Source organism: Drosophila yakuba, chromosome 3L, assembly GCF_016746365.2.
Source record: "Drosophila yakuba strain Tai18E2 chromosome 3L, Prin_Dyak_Tai18E2_2.1, whole genome shotgun sequence".
NCBI classification, from domain to species: domain Eukaryota; kingdom Metazoa; phylum Arthropoda; class Insecta; order Diptera; family Drosophilidae; genus Drosophila; species Drosophila yakuba.
Window position 1 is genome coordinate 2,823,928 of NC_052529.2, and position 16,991 is coordinate 2,840,918.

The window sequence follows — 16,991 nt, forward strand, 5'->3', positions numbered from 1 at the left end:
ACTGTGCGATTGTACTCTCGATGCTATCGATTTTATCGATTTTTCGTCTGCAAATCATTTTGAAATTCTATTTTAATTTTTATTTTATGTGATGGTACCAAAACTGCATCTGTCCATACTTGTACTCGATTGGCTGATGAAAACATAAATCACTTCATAACATCGATAGAATGGAACTATACTATCCATCACTTCGACATCCCCAATTGTGTGGCTCATGAAAGATACAAACGCATTTCCCCCATAACAATCACAAGAGTCAAGTTCAAGAATCGTTAGACGACAACCATCGAAATCCAGGGATTATTGCATGACTATCGACGGTACCTTCTTCTGTCTCACGTGTTTTTGACACCGCAAAAAGGTTTGACTGGCCGCAGTAGCTCGGCTACTGGGCTCTCTTTTTTCTACTACCTTTAAACAAGAATCTGTCCAAAATCGCCACAAAACCCCAGAAGCCGACCAAACAAAAACAAAAAAAAAACCAAGCAACAGCCACAAAATAAGTATGAGTAGCGTTTAGTTTTCGTAGCTCTAAGCAACTCTAAGCAACTAAACCAACGACAACTAAGTAAGCCAATTAATGTTAAACCCTGCGTAAGAGCCAATCGCCTCACTATCTACAACCAAACTGCCACTCAAAGTATCTCTCACTTACCAAAAAAAAAAAAAAACAGCAGCAAAAATATATATAACAAATAGCTCATATCCAATTGAACTCGCTCTGTATGTAATGACTTGAAAACCCTCAGTCCCCAGAACCTCGTAAATGTTGTGTGTATATAAAATAGTATGTAATGTTTTATGAAACCCTCTGCTCGTTTGTTTGTTGATGTACACCTGGTCACCCATGAATTCGCTACTAATCGTATAATCTCTCTTTCCCCAAAAAACCCCAACAAAAAATGTGAAATAATCCACTTAGATTGACTATTACCGCATCGTGTCCGATGAATCTACAATATTTCCCCATGGATCGCCAGCTGTGCCACATTGAAATCGAAAGCTGTAAGTACATTGATCTGATTTAACTGATGAATTTAAAGCCAAGTATTAAACGTAAACGAAAATGATGATGATTAAGCTGTGAAAATTGTCAATAAACCATATGAAACAGAAATAACCAAAATGTGAACAAGAAACCAACTCATTCAGAATGTCGGCAGGGGAGTGGCCAAAATAAAGTGATTTTTGGCCCAGAAAATTGCGCAATTATTCAGTGTTGTCGAGAGCTTTGCAATTACCTGTTATTTTAGCCAGTAGCCTGCACCTTTTAGCCACCATCTGCACTCAGTTTTGGCCACTCCAGAAAATGCCGAGCTCAACTCTCAAGCAAAGGCCGTGCGCTGTTTGTTCGGTGTGGGCAGAAAATCGAAAACAAGCTTATGTGAAAGAAACCAAACCGAAACAATTAAAATGCAAGCAAGTAAATTTTAAGTGCCACACATACAAAACACACACACACACACACACTTACACGCCCGAAACAAAGTCGATTGAGGAGGAAAAAGCAATTAAGTCGCCTTTTGATACTCGTATGAACAATTGTGAACAGAGCAATTATGTTGCCACAAATAGCAGGAAATCGAATTGAATTAAAGTCATTTTAATTGTCTTTAGACAGAGGTTAGGCGCCAAGGAGTTTACTTTCAATCCTAGCTCTCCATAGATTTGATTTTGATTTCGAATATCTATTTTCAGTTCTTTGTGCATATTTTGTTCAATCGAAATTGTCCCCACGCCCCACCAACGAACCAACTCATGCAATTACTCAAATAGTTCAAGCCCCCCTTCCACCCTCAGATACTTTTTGGTCATTTATGTTTGTTTTTTGAAACCACCGAAGAATAAAAGTTCAAGTGTCACATGCAAACCCAGTTCATGTGCATTATAATCTGCATCTAGCATCTACCCGAATGTTCTACCCAACAGCTATCAATCAGTAACAGTAACTATAAAATATAAAATATAAAATATCACTATCCACAGTTCACAATATCATGGCGCTAAAATCATGCAGAAGATTGGTTGGTTTTCGGTCGCCTTCTCAATTTCAGCAAGCGCAGAAGGTTCTCCAGCCCATGAATAATATCCGATGATTCTGTGAAACCGAAAATAATACATAATACATATTTTTTGCCTCTGTCTTTAACTCGAATTATGCCCCTCAAGCCCCTGTAAGCCTAAGTTTATGATTATACTACATATACTGTAAGTCAAAACCCATACACAGCACGCTTTTGCTTAAGATCTATCCATTGTATATACGTTCGATATGAATTTCGTTGTCAAAAAAGTCGCCACAGAAATCGGTTTCGAGATATGGCACATCCACACTCACCCTATTTATAAGAATCTCTTTATTCCGAACCAACATCGAGTGTGTGAGTTACATAAGTATTCTGTGTATAAGTCCCAGAAACCCAGAAACCATCCAACCAACACCAAAAACCCAAAACAGAACAAACAAACAATAACATCAATTAATTAACTACTGAACCCCCTTTTTGCAACAACAACAACAACTACTACTACTACTACTACAACTCAACAACTACAACAACCCAACAACAATGTTCGCCAACAACATGCAGTCGGTTACACGATGCGAGATATCCGATATTTCTGGAGAGATGGACTGAGTAGTGTTGGCATGAGCAGTGAGGTCGAACTACCGCAGTTCCGAGTTTTGGGACACAGGCAGAGGGCGACCGAAATAAACCTAACCACAGGTACCCCCATACATTAAAAAATCATACCAAATCAAAAAAAAAAAAAAAATCTATATACATATATAAATATATATATGAAAAAAAAAAAAAAACATGAATATAATCACATTACCATTTCCTTTGTTTTTGACAAGCATTTTTCAATGAACTTTTATCCGTTTTGCGTTTGTCGTAATGGATTTTCGTAATCGTATTTTGATTTTGTGTTTCCGATAAACGGGTTAGCGCATATCCAAGTACCGAAACACGCACCTCTAACCAATTCAAGTTTTTTGTTCATTTCCGTCTACTTCTACTGCTCCTTTCACCAATAAATATATTTACCTATACTCGTATCTCTATTTATCGAGTGCTAACTGTAACTTGTGCTACTACTAACCAGAAACAATCGAACCAACCAACCTCCCATCTTAACCACATATAAACATAAATATATATGTATATTTTGTTTGAAGTGTCCTCTACTAACCTCTGTTGTGACTACTCGTTGATTTGTTGTTTATCCTCTATTCATCTATTATTTGGCTTATACGTTCCCTTCGTTTGATTAACCGATCGATCAGTAAAGCAGCAGTTAGTGACGTAGTGAGCGTTAGCGAGGCCCAGCAGTTATGATTTCTGGTTCCCCATTTCCGTTTCCGTTTCCGTTTCGATTTCAGTTCGTTTCGAGTCGCAAGAGAGTCCAGTTTCGTTTGCTTGGGTAGGCAAAAGCAACTAAAACGCTAATAAAAGCTAAGAATCTACTTAAGTAAAGGCCTGAAAACAATGTAAAAGCCTTAGACTTAAAAAAAAAAAATAACAGAAGACACAAGAGCACCCATTTCTGGCACCGAAACAATTAGATATGCTAAGCCATAAGTTTTCTAGTCTTAAGCAACTAAGCAACCCTACTACTGCCAATAAGAACAAACAGTAGCTGTAAGTCGTAATAACAGAGCGTGCCTACTGAAAGCTCATCAATCTTTGTATCATAGTTACGCTTTGCCAATGAAAATCTAACAATTATAATGCATTTTTAGCGCAATTGTAATATACGAACAATCTTTAAATGATCTTAGAGTTTCTTCTCGATGGAATAAATCAAAAAATATATTTTTGAACAACACTTAAAGCGACAAGTTCTGAATGAGACTATTAATGCAACCGAACCAAATCGAAAATGTTCCACCCAAAAAAAGAAAAGGAAAACAAACCAAATAATGAGAAAAACTAAAAAAAAAAAAAAGAAAAAATAAATGAAAACACACTGCGAATGAATTGTATTGAATTGTTTATGAAATTTTCTATGATAGAATAGAACTTATTAATAGTCTCACGAAATGTATTTTTTGTTTTATGCATATTTTTCGTCTACAACAACGACAACCTCACCACCGAACTGTGCCAACAACAACAACAACAACAACAACTGTAATATAAACTCGCCTAAACAAATACAAAAACAAAAAACCAAACACCAAACTGTACAAAATGCAACTTGCAAACATAACTACAACCTACAACGAATACAACTACAACAAACAACTACAACCACCAACTACAACAACCAACTACAACAACCAACTACAACAACCACCAACTACAACAACCAACTATATACACCATATATAGTCGGCTACACGATGCGTGACATCCGCTATAAATGGAACGAAGGCCCCAACTCGGTCGGTGTCTCGAGTGAGGTTTCGCTGCCCCAATTTAAGGTCTTGGGTCATCGGCAAAGAGCTATGGAAATCAGTCTTACCACAGGTACCTGTAGACGGTTACCGATTTTCTTTCAAACTTTACTTTTACCTATATATATTTACGATAATACCGATGATGACTTATCTATATATAACTACTATATATAAATATATCGTTTTGATTTTGCGTTTTCGATTCAATTCTAATCTTTAGGCTTTTCGTTTCAATAATTTTTTTTACTCCTTTCGTTTCTCAATTCGAATTGATTTTGAAGCAGCATTTTGTACAAAGTTCTCCAAATTCAAAAACTAGATAAAAAAAAAAACAAAAACAGGCTTGCCAAACATCTTGGGCTAACTATCGGTGGAATTGAACCCAGCTTCAAGCACCCAATGATTGAATAAATCATACTGATTGTGCTTCAAGCAGGGTTGCTCTGCGATATGGAAAATGCATGTTAAGCATCTTAAGATTTTTTACGTCATTTATTTTCCATTTTAGCTAGCGTTTGTTTCATCAACTAATCTAATCCATAGCATACCAAATACCAAGCAATAAAGTTTAAAATATTATGAATTATATCAACAAGTGCATTCAACATTAGCCCACTTCATAGTCTAGAGTTCAGACAGCCTGATATGGATTGAGACCACGTCTTAGTCTTTTCCCACTTTTACTCGTACTCGAACCTACCGGATACTGTTCATATATCTTTTAACGCAAATTCAACGCATGTTACAAGCTAGCAACAATTTTCCGATTTATTTCGTTCATCATATGAGTTTCCTTTGTGCTTTCTCCTTATTTTCAAAATCTCAGTTGATTGTGCCTTGATTTCAACGCTCATAAGTTCATACTTTACAGCGAACCATGACAAGAACCAAAAACAAGAAACCAAAAATATAAACGAAGCAAACAAACCCAATTTTAATCATTGGCAATGCCAAAAAAAATATATAAATACAACCAAAATCGAACCAAATTAAAGAGAAATCAATATGAGATTGAAAAACCAATTCACCTAGCGACCTTTGTATTATAAAACCAAACAAGCAAAGTGAAAATCATATGCAAAAACCGAGAACATAAAGTAATCGATATAGCAAAGCTTAACTGGATATGGCTTTTCCCTAGTAAATCATGCTTTTGATTTATGCCTGACATTATTACAACATAATCAACCAATTTTTTAAGCTGCCAAAACACCCAAACTCATACTCACACACACACACACTCACACGCACACATGGTACACATAATTTTATTAACTAGTCACTGAAATTAGTTTTTACTACCAACTACAACAACAGCTATCTACAAACGTATTTACCAGTAATTTAAAACGCTATCGAAACTCATTAGCATAATCAAACAACAAACTAACAACAATCGACACCAAACATTCTGTATTGTAAATCAACAACAACTACAACAAAAGCATTTATATTTAAATCCAAAATCGAGAAAGTAATGCAACATAAATTAAAATTTCAATCAACTCCCATACGCAAAAAGCATTCAAACGTTTGCAAAATTAACGAAAAAGCGACAATGATAAGTTCAAATCCATTTATACATATTAAATATATATATATTTACATATGACCAGTTTAAAATATCCAACAAATATATATATATATATTAAAATATATATCTCGAAAATACAAAACGCCCTCCCAAGCATGCTCTCATCTTACAAAGTTTCTTTTACCAAATAAATATAACTATAGACAAATAGCCACAAATTGCAGGCCATTCAAATGCTCCTAATTAGGTCTTAGACTAGCTGCCTCCATTTTGTATACTTTTATTTATCTATTTTCTGAGATTTGCGGTCAGTTTTAGTTTAATTATTATGCAAGCCACTTCTATTCCTAAAGTATTTGTGACTAACCATCTACCTAATAAAACCTGAACTAATTTCCTAATAACAACGATTATTGCTTCGGTTAAGTCGAAGCGAAGACATCCTTGCAGAATAATCCTATACGAAACTTAAAGTAAACTATATATTTAAGCAACTCAATTTGAAATGCTTAAATCCTTTTAAATGTGGACCTTCTGCAAGGATTTATGTGGAATGCATAGAATGATACTTCAAGTTTAGTTCTTGACCTTAGCTTTGACTTGACAATTTGCCATTTCGTTTATAGCCCATATTTAAGTACTTAAATATATTTGTTTATAAAGTATTGCCTGCCTGATAACGAAGCGTCGCATAGATCGAAACTAACAATGTTTCCAGGAAGGTGCCAGCCAATCATGATTTCATATAAAAAGCGCTCATATTTTAATTATTATATATTATATTTTCAAAGATTACGTTACCTTTTTCTGGTTGAGTTTCAAGTTAATTTGTGTGTATTTTCTTTGGTGATGAATACCGATTTAATAGAGCCGACAAGAAATCAGAGGCTTTAACTTAAACTGCAACCTAGAAATCTTAAATATATATAACAACCTCGAATACCTTTGATTACTTGCCAGCTCTATTGCCAATATTGTTTGTAAATATTTGCAAATAAAATCAATTTCAGCGAATTAATTACTAATAAATTTGTATACATCTCTACTCTCTCTCTCTCTCTTTCCAAAAATATAAAACTGATGCTGATGCAACGAATTAAAAATCCAAATTGAAATTAACATAATCGAAAATAAATCGAAAATAAACGCAATTGGCGCGGGCAGGCAACTATTCGCGTTTAGCCTGCGAAATACAGTTCGTGCGTTCGATGGGCTACTACCTTATACAAATCTACATACCCTCTGGACTGATCGTTATTATATCATGGGTATCATTTTGGCTCAATCGCAATGCAACGCCGGCGCGTGTGGCGCTCGGTGTGACAACCGTGTTGACAATGACCACTTTGATGTCGTCAACAAATGCAGCGCTGCCAAAGATTTCGTACGTCAAGTCGATTGACGTCTATCTGGGAACATGCTTCGTTATGGTCTTTGCCAGTCTACTGGGTAAACAAACAACTACCGATTCCCCCCAAAAAAAAAAACCAACCGATTCCAAACAACCGTATACCCGTATACCTGAATACCCATTGAGCGAAAATCCAACCAGTAGCAAAACGATTTTCCCCATATATCTCTCTCTCACACCAAACACACACTCACACTCACAGGCAGTGAATCTATAACATGGATTCCGAATTTATCATTTCTTATATATATGTACTTTTCATTTCGATACTACTGGCCAAGTTGAAGCGAGCCAGCTTTCAGTTTTTCGTTACTTAAACCACACTTTTGCCAGCTTTCTGTGCCACGCTTAGCGTTGAGCAAATCAATCTTGCAGATACATCCAAAAATGAAAACACACTAGTTTCCTTGGCAAAACGATCTGCGTCTTCGGAAATTGCGTTCTAAATATTCAACTCATTGGCTTAATGCGAAAGCGCAGCTGAGTTTTGCCCCAAACCACAGTAGTTTAATATCTATTTAAACTTAAACTTAAAACTATTTCGCATTTCTTATGGAGCCAAAGGACCAGAAAAAGTCCATCCATAGAGATGCTGAAATGCACTGCACCTGAGGCACTGTAAAGGGGTCAAACGCCTACATAAAATGAAGCTTGATATATGTCGCCTTAAATTCTCTATCAATCGAATTTGTATTTCTAAATTTTCATTATATACATATATGTATATATCTCAAGTTTCGGTGGTGACCTCGCGTAATGCTAACTTTAACTTTCTCTCTAACTATCTAACAACTAAAACAATTCTCAAGCAACAACTTACACCCACAACTACAACAACTCCAACAAACAGCAACAACAACAGCAAGAAAAGCAAAAAAGCTAAAGCTAAAGCTAAAAAAAAAAAAAAAGAAAACAGATGAAAATAACTGCAAAGAAACAAATCTCTTTTTTCGTATTTGTATGTTCTTGTTAATTTTTCAATACAAAGAAATACTATCATCCAAAGAAAATGTATGCAAATTCATAGATACGCGCCTGCGAATCGAGCGTAAAGGCACGAAAATTTACCCCCTACGTCCCACCTGTCCCCCAAACTGTTTTGCACCTCGCACCTAGAATCGAAGCATGCTTCAGCCAAAATAAAAAAGCAAAAAAAAAAAAAAATGAAAAGATACACAAAAATAAACCGAAAACCATGCCACAAAAGCAAAGCCTCTCCATGTGTACGAGCTCGTACACATGCCCATCTATTTTAATAGCCGACTCAGGTTGAGTTTGTGTTCGAGCACCCGAGACGAACAAATCGAACACACTTCAACCTGAAATGGTACCCAGATATCAATATACGCCCAGCTTCCGCCAAAATGCAAAATGCAAAAACTGCAAGCTGCAACTATCGCAAGCCGAAAAAAAATTTACAAACAAACTAACAACGCACCTTAACCAAATCAAATACCGAAACCAGGGTACGTGTAGAACGATCTAAAAACCAAATACATCTATCACCAAATAAAAATCATGAGAGGGAGCGCATCAAAAAAAAAGTAAAAACGAAACCAGCATGCCCTGCGCCACACCTGGCTTGACTCGCGATTGAATTGAATAAAAAAACAAGTACGAAAAAATATGAAACAGACACAAAACACTGTAAATATGGTTCAACAAGTCGTCGATCAACAGCCAGAAGACGCAGCACCCGAAGAATCTACAAGACAACTGAGCCCCGGTAGAAAAATGCAAGCGACTCTAAGAAAGTGCGCCTAAAAGTATGACAAGAAAGTATCTTACAGATACAAGTATCTGCGATTTGGAGCCCTTAAGTTTGGGTCATTTAAAGGGGTGACCCAGACATGAGGGCTGCCAAGTTGCCAAAAAAAAAAAAAAACAAATATATATATATACAAAATAATCGCACCCGATAATAAACCTTGAGAGGTTAGGTAAGATATCATTCGTAGTCTGCTTTCTTTTTTGTTCTATTGGCTTTTTGCAGCGATTGGTTACCTTGTTACTCGCTGGTAAGTACTCTCGTTACTAGTTACTCGTTACTCGTTTCTGTTCCGCCTCTGTTCTATCTACCTTCATCGGCGAGTATGCGATTTCAAAGAACCCCTCCTTTGAAAATACCCTTCACAAAAAACACCGCTCAATTGAAATCCGAACCCGTAACATTTCCAAGGATATTACCAACTCGAGAGCAGCTGAAAACCAGGAGCAAAACAGCTCTACCTACAAAAAACAAAAAATCGAATAAAAAACGCTGGAAATTTTCGTGTCCTTTATAACTGGCGACCCTGTTCGATGAATTTGCATTTAAGGCACGCACATGAACATTTTCCTTGAATGATGGTCTCAACTGCAGGAATAAATGTGTACATAAATCGTTTGGCTTACAAATGACTTTTTCCACTCATTTCACAAAAACAACAAAACAACTACAACCAGAACAGCCTTAAACACGGACACACACATTCACACTCATATAGACACTCACACAGTAACACACACACCACACACACTTTGTCTCCTTCTCTGTCTCTCTAGAGTATTGCTAACTCACTCACACACAAGACTTGCTTTATTCGAATTTTCCTTTGCCTGGCTAAAATGGAGATACGAAAAGAAAATCACTTTAATTTTTGATTTCACTTACCCCAAATACCCAGAAACACTGCAATATTCGCCCTTCAAACGACTCTAAATGTTACTTATAGTCTATATAGTCCCCCGATAAGCCCCATCCTCAATCCACCCCCAATCTCTATCCCCACACCCCCCTTGCTCACCTCTTATAGACGTTGTGCAAAAATGAACTGAAAATTTATTGCGAAATTCTTGATGGAAATTAAATTTCTTTTGTTTTTCTATTTGTCTTTCCTTGTATCCGACATTAAATCGAAACCGTATACGAAAACCCACCCGCACCAAATTACCAAATATACAATGCTACAATCTATCCAACTATATATATATATATATCTGACAACTACTACAACAAAATATATCATCCGAACTTCATGCGGCAAACGACCACGACTCAAAATTCTTGAACTGCATCCGCATATCAACCTATTCTAACAATTCAAAAAAAACCCCCCCTCCAAAAAAAAACCACCAAATCGTATGCCAAACCGTCCATCACCAATCGAAAACTATCTATTCATCGACAAAATTCCAAAATCTGTACGAATATTCGAAATGCAATCTGTTCAATCAAAATCAAATATCAAATATCAACTATCAAAATCGTTATCGTATCGTATCGCAATCAATAGAATACGCCACGGTCGGCTACATGGCAAAACGAATTCAAATGCGAAAACAAAGATTTATGGCGATCCAAAAGATAGCCGAACAGAAAAAGCAACAGCTCGATGGAGCGAACCAGCAGCAGTCGAATCCCAATCCCAATGCAAATGTGGGTGGACCCGGTGGAGTGGGCGTTGGACCCGGCGGACCCGGAGGACCCGGTGGCGGGGTCAATGTGGGCGTCGGTATGGGCATGGGACCGGAGCATGGCCACGGGCATGGACACCACGCCCACAGCCATGGACATCCGCATGCGCCCAAGCAAACAGTGAGTAACCGCCCAATCGGCTTTTCCAATATCCAACAAAACGTTGGTACGCGCGGTTGCTCGATAGTGGGACCCTTGTTCCAGGAGGTGAGATTCAAGGTCCACGACCCGAAGGCCCACTCCAAGGGCGGAACGCTGGAGAATACGGTGAATGGCGGACGCGGCGGTCCGCAATCGCATGGACCGGGTCCGGGACAGGGCGGCGGACCGCCCGGCGGTGGCGGAGGCGGTGGAGGCGGGGGCGGACTGCCCGAGGGCGGTGGCGATCCGGAGGCAGCGGTTCCAGCCCATCTACTGCATCCGGGAAAAGTAAAAAAGGTAAAGGTAAAGATCGTACATGATGCGGCGATTTTAAAAGGTTGATCCGCCCTAGAAGCAGTTACTAATCTATTCCCTTTTTACCCAACCATTATTCCTTGATCCCCGCATCCCGATCCTCATCCCACAAAAAACAGGACATCAACAAGCTGCTGGGCATCACGCCCTCCGACATCGACAAGTACTCACGCATCGTGTTCCCCGTGTGCTTCGTGTGCTTCAACTTGATGTACTGGATCATCTACCTGCATGTCAGCGACGTGGTCGCCGATGATCTGGTGCTCCTGGGCGAGGAGTAGGGCGTCGTCCTTCAGCGGCGCAAGCGGACGAGGGCGTGGCCCAAGGACACAGGAGTGAACAGCGCACGAGAGAGTCAAACTTGGCAGGGCGCTGAAAAACCACACAAAAAATGAAAAAAAAAAATAAAAACGCAGAAACCAAAACCCGCAAAAAAAATACACAAAAATAGGCACAAAAAAAAAATGAAGCGGAAACAAAACTAATTTTAACTAGCGATATGAAAATGCAGAGGCAAGAGTTTATTGTTTAATACAAAGGCGAAAAGGACACACACACATATTAAAAGGTCGAAAGCAAAGAATATTGTTAAATAGATTTACACAGAATATAAATGAAATGAAGAGATAAAACAACATTAGAATTAACAACCAAATGAGTATAAATGAATGAAGAATAATCAAAAGCAACAGATTAGCAAATTGTAGTGAAAATTATATAACGAAGGGCATAAGTGAAGCAGTTGAGGAGAATTATGAACCGACAAAATAAAACCATTTCAACCACAAATATAACGATCAAAAATCATACGCAACATAGGCATTAACGAACGGAAACGAACGATGACTTTGAGATACCCTCGAAATAGCGCAGTCGATAAGTTGATTTCAACACACCAAAATACTAGAAGTTAAATAATTTCCATTATCTTTGCGGCGTTTTGAGTTTAAGTTTAAGATACGAAAGACCTTTGCTTCCCACTTCAAAAGCAAAACACCCGGAGAGTCTTCCTCTAATTTAAGTGCGTTCCCCTTTTCAGCTGCACGCTCCCAGAAACCGAAAACCAAACCTAAACTTAACCGGTACTTAACCAGTACTTAACCGGAACTTAACCGGAACTCACAATGCTGATCCATTGATTGCCCATTCAGTTGGTTGATTTGTTTATTCAGAACTGACTTAGCGCTTCCAAGTGAAATGGCCAAATTTATTAGAAATCAAAATGTAGTAAAAAAAGGAACAATTTCGACAATTGCAAATCAGTTTGGCGAATTATTTCGTTAAGTTAACTTTAAATGTAAATCGAAAACGAGGCAGTCACGTAAGATCGAGGGATTTTTTAATCATTTGCACAAGACACAAAACCAAACACTCACATTCATTCACACCAAACTCGACACGAATGTTATGAATTATGAATTACTTTGGAGCGCACCTTTTATAAGAAAGCATCGGAGATAAGTCATACAAATAGTTAGTGCAATTGACATAGCGAAATAATAGTATGAACGATAACGATTCATTTTAGTTACACCAATTTTTATATCAACTTTAAACTAACAACAAATTATTCAATATGCACTCACTCACTCACGAACACGAGAATCAAACTGAAACAAAAACAAAAGTAAATACAAAAATAAAAACTTTTCGAAAACAACTTTGCGGCACCGTAAGAAATCAATCTAAAGTCTAAGTGAAATTTTCAAACGCAAGTAAGCCCAATAAATACCAGTTAATTAAAAAACGAATACAAATAGAACATAGAACATAAAGAGTACACAAGTATGAATGAAACTGCCTAAGAAAAATAGCATATAAGTATAACAAATAGTTGCTAAAAAAAAACATACAAGAAAAACCAAGAAAATTGAACGAAGACAATTGATTTTCAATTTGTAAATACAAACAGAACAGTCAGTCGGAACATTCTCAAAGCAAAGTAGGAGCAAAACTTCGCAATTAAACTTAGTTAATGTAATCGGATCCGATTAAGCAATTAACTCGGATGCGTTCAAGCAGTCAATAAAGCGATAAGCAAACAAAAAATAATTATACCTACGATGCACCGTCTTAAGTTAGCCTAATGTCACACACAGATACACACCAACACACTGACAGGCGACACTGACAATGGGACACAGATACTCGACGTATATATCGACCTATACATACGTATATATATATGTATATATATATATATATATATATATATTTGAATTTTCGCTCAAGTTCCTCGATGAATCACAGACACAAAGAGAAAGAAACAAAAGAGTTAAGTTAATTCTAACACATAAATTAAAGGCAAGTGAGTTTAACTTTAAACGTAAAATAAAGAAATTAAAATACAATTTAGCACAATGGAGATAACTAAGCAAGCCATACCAAAATATCATCAATGAATTTTAATTTAGTGTTTATGATTAGTGCAAGTGCAGATCAGATCGTAAGGCTAAAGAATTTTGTACAGTTAGCTAAAGTTAAAGCTAGGATTTAGTTAAGAGCCATAATATGGCCAAATACACACACACACTCTCACACACACACACACAGAACCACACGTATATGTACATAGAGTATGGCTTAAGGCGACACACGTATATGAGATATATATATATTCATATAACATATTTAGGCACCTACGTATATGTAGCACGAGTTTTTTATATGTAAACCAAACCAAACCAAACCAAACCAAATTGAAACCTATTCCGATGGAAAAGAGAAAAACAACACAAAAACAATTAACTGTATATACGAAAAGTACTTATGAACGGAAGACAGGCAGCGTATGCTATGGATCAGCTATGGAACCCTAGATATACATAGTTAAGATGAAACCTTTAACCCTTCTTAAGGACTACCTAACCAATTCAGCAATTCAGCAGGACGACTACAGAAGAGAACCCAAGGAAAATTACTTTATTAACGATCTAGACAGACACAAACACTCACTGACACAAGCACAACACTGGAAACATTTATGAAATAACAGACAGAGTCGAGACTCGACTATTCGATACCCTTTAGCCACATCCTCCATCCATCGTCTGTCTGCTCTACGGAAAACGCCCCATGAGTCCTTACCCATTTTGTACCAACGCGTTGGCTAAAGAGTATCCCAAATCTTAAATAGGAATCTGAGCGAAAGAAAGCAATATAAGGATTACCAGTTAATAATTGATTTAGCAATTTCATTTATGATTTACTGAGCCAAGTGAAACGGATTTGAAGCAAACTGCAATTGATCTACCAGCCATACAAAACATTCCCCCAGAAAATAGTTATGACCCGAGACGCGGCAACATAAATGTGAAATCGGTGATAAAGAACATAAGTAATATATATCTGCGCTTATATATAAAAACACAGAAAAAAAAACAAAGGTCACACACTTAAATATAGATATATTTTGTAGCTATACAAGTCATAAATCAATTATGTTACCGAAGACAGAAATCAAAATGTTTACAAATGGCTGATGTTCATTCGTAAAAGCTCTATAAAATAAATAATCCCTATAAATGAGGTCAAATAAATTTTTGATGCGACAACAACAAGAGAAGAAGAACAACAACAAATAGCTGCTCAACGGTTTCGGAGCGTATTTCCAAAGAACGTAAATTAATGATGAAAAAACCATTTAGTTGTAAACAATGCAAAGGCGAAATAGTTGACAAACATTTTTAAAGAATAGAAAACACACTTAATGGCAAATCGATGCGTTTAATTTTTCATATGGAATTTTTTACTCTACAACCTAGTTTACAATATTATTTGTGGTAATGAAAAGCCAACAAATTTAGTTGCCCATAGTGAGGACTTTTTTATAAAAAAAAAAAACAAAACAAAAGAACAAATTAACGACGCAAGACGATGATATGCATATGTACGTGCTGCGTATGCAAGAGCATTTAGGACAACAACAAAAACAATGAGGACGGAGCATTCAAGATAAAAACGAAATGATGAAAATATGAAAATATGTAAAATGTTAAATTATACACACAATGAAATGTTTGAAGCATTTTTGGTGTCGCTGTTTAGACGGCGGCACCAACACCAACGTTTTATAAAGCAACCGAAAGGGAGAAATAAATAAGTAAATCTATATTGGGGATCGATATAAACGTGATGCGATGTAATAATTACGTATGTATGTATATGATGTATATTTAATTATATATTATATATGTATGGTGGTCTCAAAAACAAAACACGCAAAACCAAAAATGAAATTCTAAAGTATTTAGATAAGCAAACCAACAAGTTGAGAGCCCTAGATTAAGTTGAACCACACCACACACAGATGCTGATGCAGATGCAGATACAATTACAGAAACTGATACAGATACAGATACAGATACAGATACAGATACAGATACAGATACAGATACAGATACAGATACAGATACTGATACAGAGATACACTGACACACTGAGAAAAACCGGACCCCAGTTCATGCAGATTGCACCGAAAGCGTAATTAACAACATTTTTAAAGTGAATTCAAAGTTAATGCAAGTGAATATTATTATTGAGAAATAGTCTATAACCCTAGGCAGCAAGACGCGATATTGATTGAACCATGAATTGTTAGAATGATAAAACACACTATAAATCACACACCACAACACACATACTTACGGTTGTACGTTGCATACTCCTAGTTTGTTATCACGGAGGGTTCATTTTGAAATCATTTTGAAAGTCCCCAAATCCGCATCATTATCCGTTGAATCCTTTGCTCAAGCAAATTAAAAAAAAAAAAATGCGAAAATTTGTTATTACATTTTAAGATGAGGGACACCAGCGCAACCCAATCCCCGAATAGAGAATACCCTTCCGCGGGCCCTGGCTACTGAAATATATATGTATATGTGTGTATGATTTGTCAGCCATCAACTTACCAGCTTTTCAAGTCTCATACTACCATCGTCAAGCAGTTACAGCTATCGAATCGAAAGCTGATCAAGGAAGTGGGGGGAGTATTTCTATATAATTTTTGGTTTTATCCGTCCATCAAAAAGAGTTCCTAAATGCAATAAATGAACATGTTTTATGATTACCAGCCAGCCGGCCTGCAATCTGTTAGATCCCCCCCGTAATTAAATTTCCCCCGTTCACATTGGTCTGCTGTCAATTATTGGTTCCACAGCCCCTCAGACGATTATTTCCGAATCCCAGAATTTCGGTTGCTCAACCCATCCATCAGCCTCAGAAATCCCGAATGGGAAAACACCCACATAAGTATATAAGCAAGCTATGTTTGCCATGTTTGAGGAGCCTCGGATTGGGAGGCAAATGCAAGAGGAATAATTTAAAACGTAATGCGTATGTAATGATTGATCACTGATCACAAATTTTGACTGTGTTAATTTCGTTATATAAAATGAAAAACAAAATTAAAGATACAAAATACAAAAAAAAAGAAGAAAGACGAAAGAAGAAAGAAGGAGGAAAAACTGAAATGAGAATAATTATCTATAGCATATAAATGATAAACACACACATAACAAACATAATTAAAAGGGAAAATAATAAGAGATGAGTGTTACAAAAACGTAAATGATAAAACCCAAGAAGGAACCTATATTATTAAGTTAAATACTAAAACTAAAAACATCCAAAGGGAAAAAATGCAAACCAAGAAGGAATATTATAATATTGCAATGAAGTGAATATAAATAAAGATATGTAAAAAAATTACAATCTCTCGAGT

The 16,991-nt window shown here is 36.7% G+C and overlaps 1 protein-coding gene across 17 annotated transcripts in view; it reads left to right on the top strand.

Moving 5' to 3' along the window:
- The window catches only part of LOC6532609 (gamma-aminobutyric acid receptor subunit beta), a 36,320-nt gene extending 19,339 nt beyond the window's left edge, over positions 1-16,981 (top strand). For 4 of the 17 annotated variants that reach the window (XM_015193984.3, XM_015193974.3, XM_015193981.3 and 1 more), the window contains exons 6-10: positions 926-1,008; positions 4,344-4,481; positions 7,110-7,394; positions 10,632-11,257; positions 11,389-16,981. In XM_015193984.3, coding sequence (XP_015049470.1) covers positions 926-1,008; positions 4,344-4,481; positions 7,110-7,394; positions 10,632-11,257; positions 11,389-11,550 — 1,294 coding nt within the window. In that variant the 3' untranslated portion in view covers positions 11,551-16,981. Of the gene's footprint in view, positions 1-925; positions 1,009-2,594; positions 2,733-4,343; positions 4,482-7,109; positions 7,395-10,631; positions 11,258-11,388 lie in introns of all 17 variants that reach the window. The other 13 variants (XM_015193983.3, XM_039374283.2, XM_015193975.3 and 10 more) reach the window with 8 other exon arrangements.
- Positions 16,982-16,991: the final 10 nt, after the last annotated feature.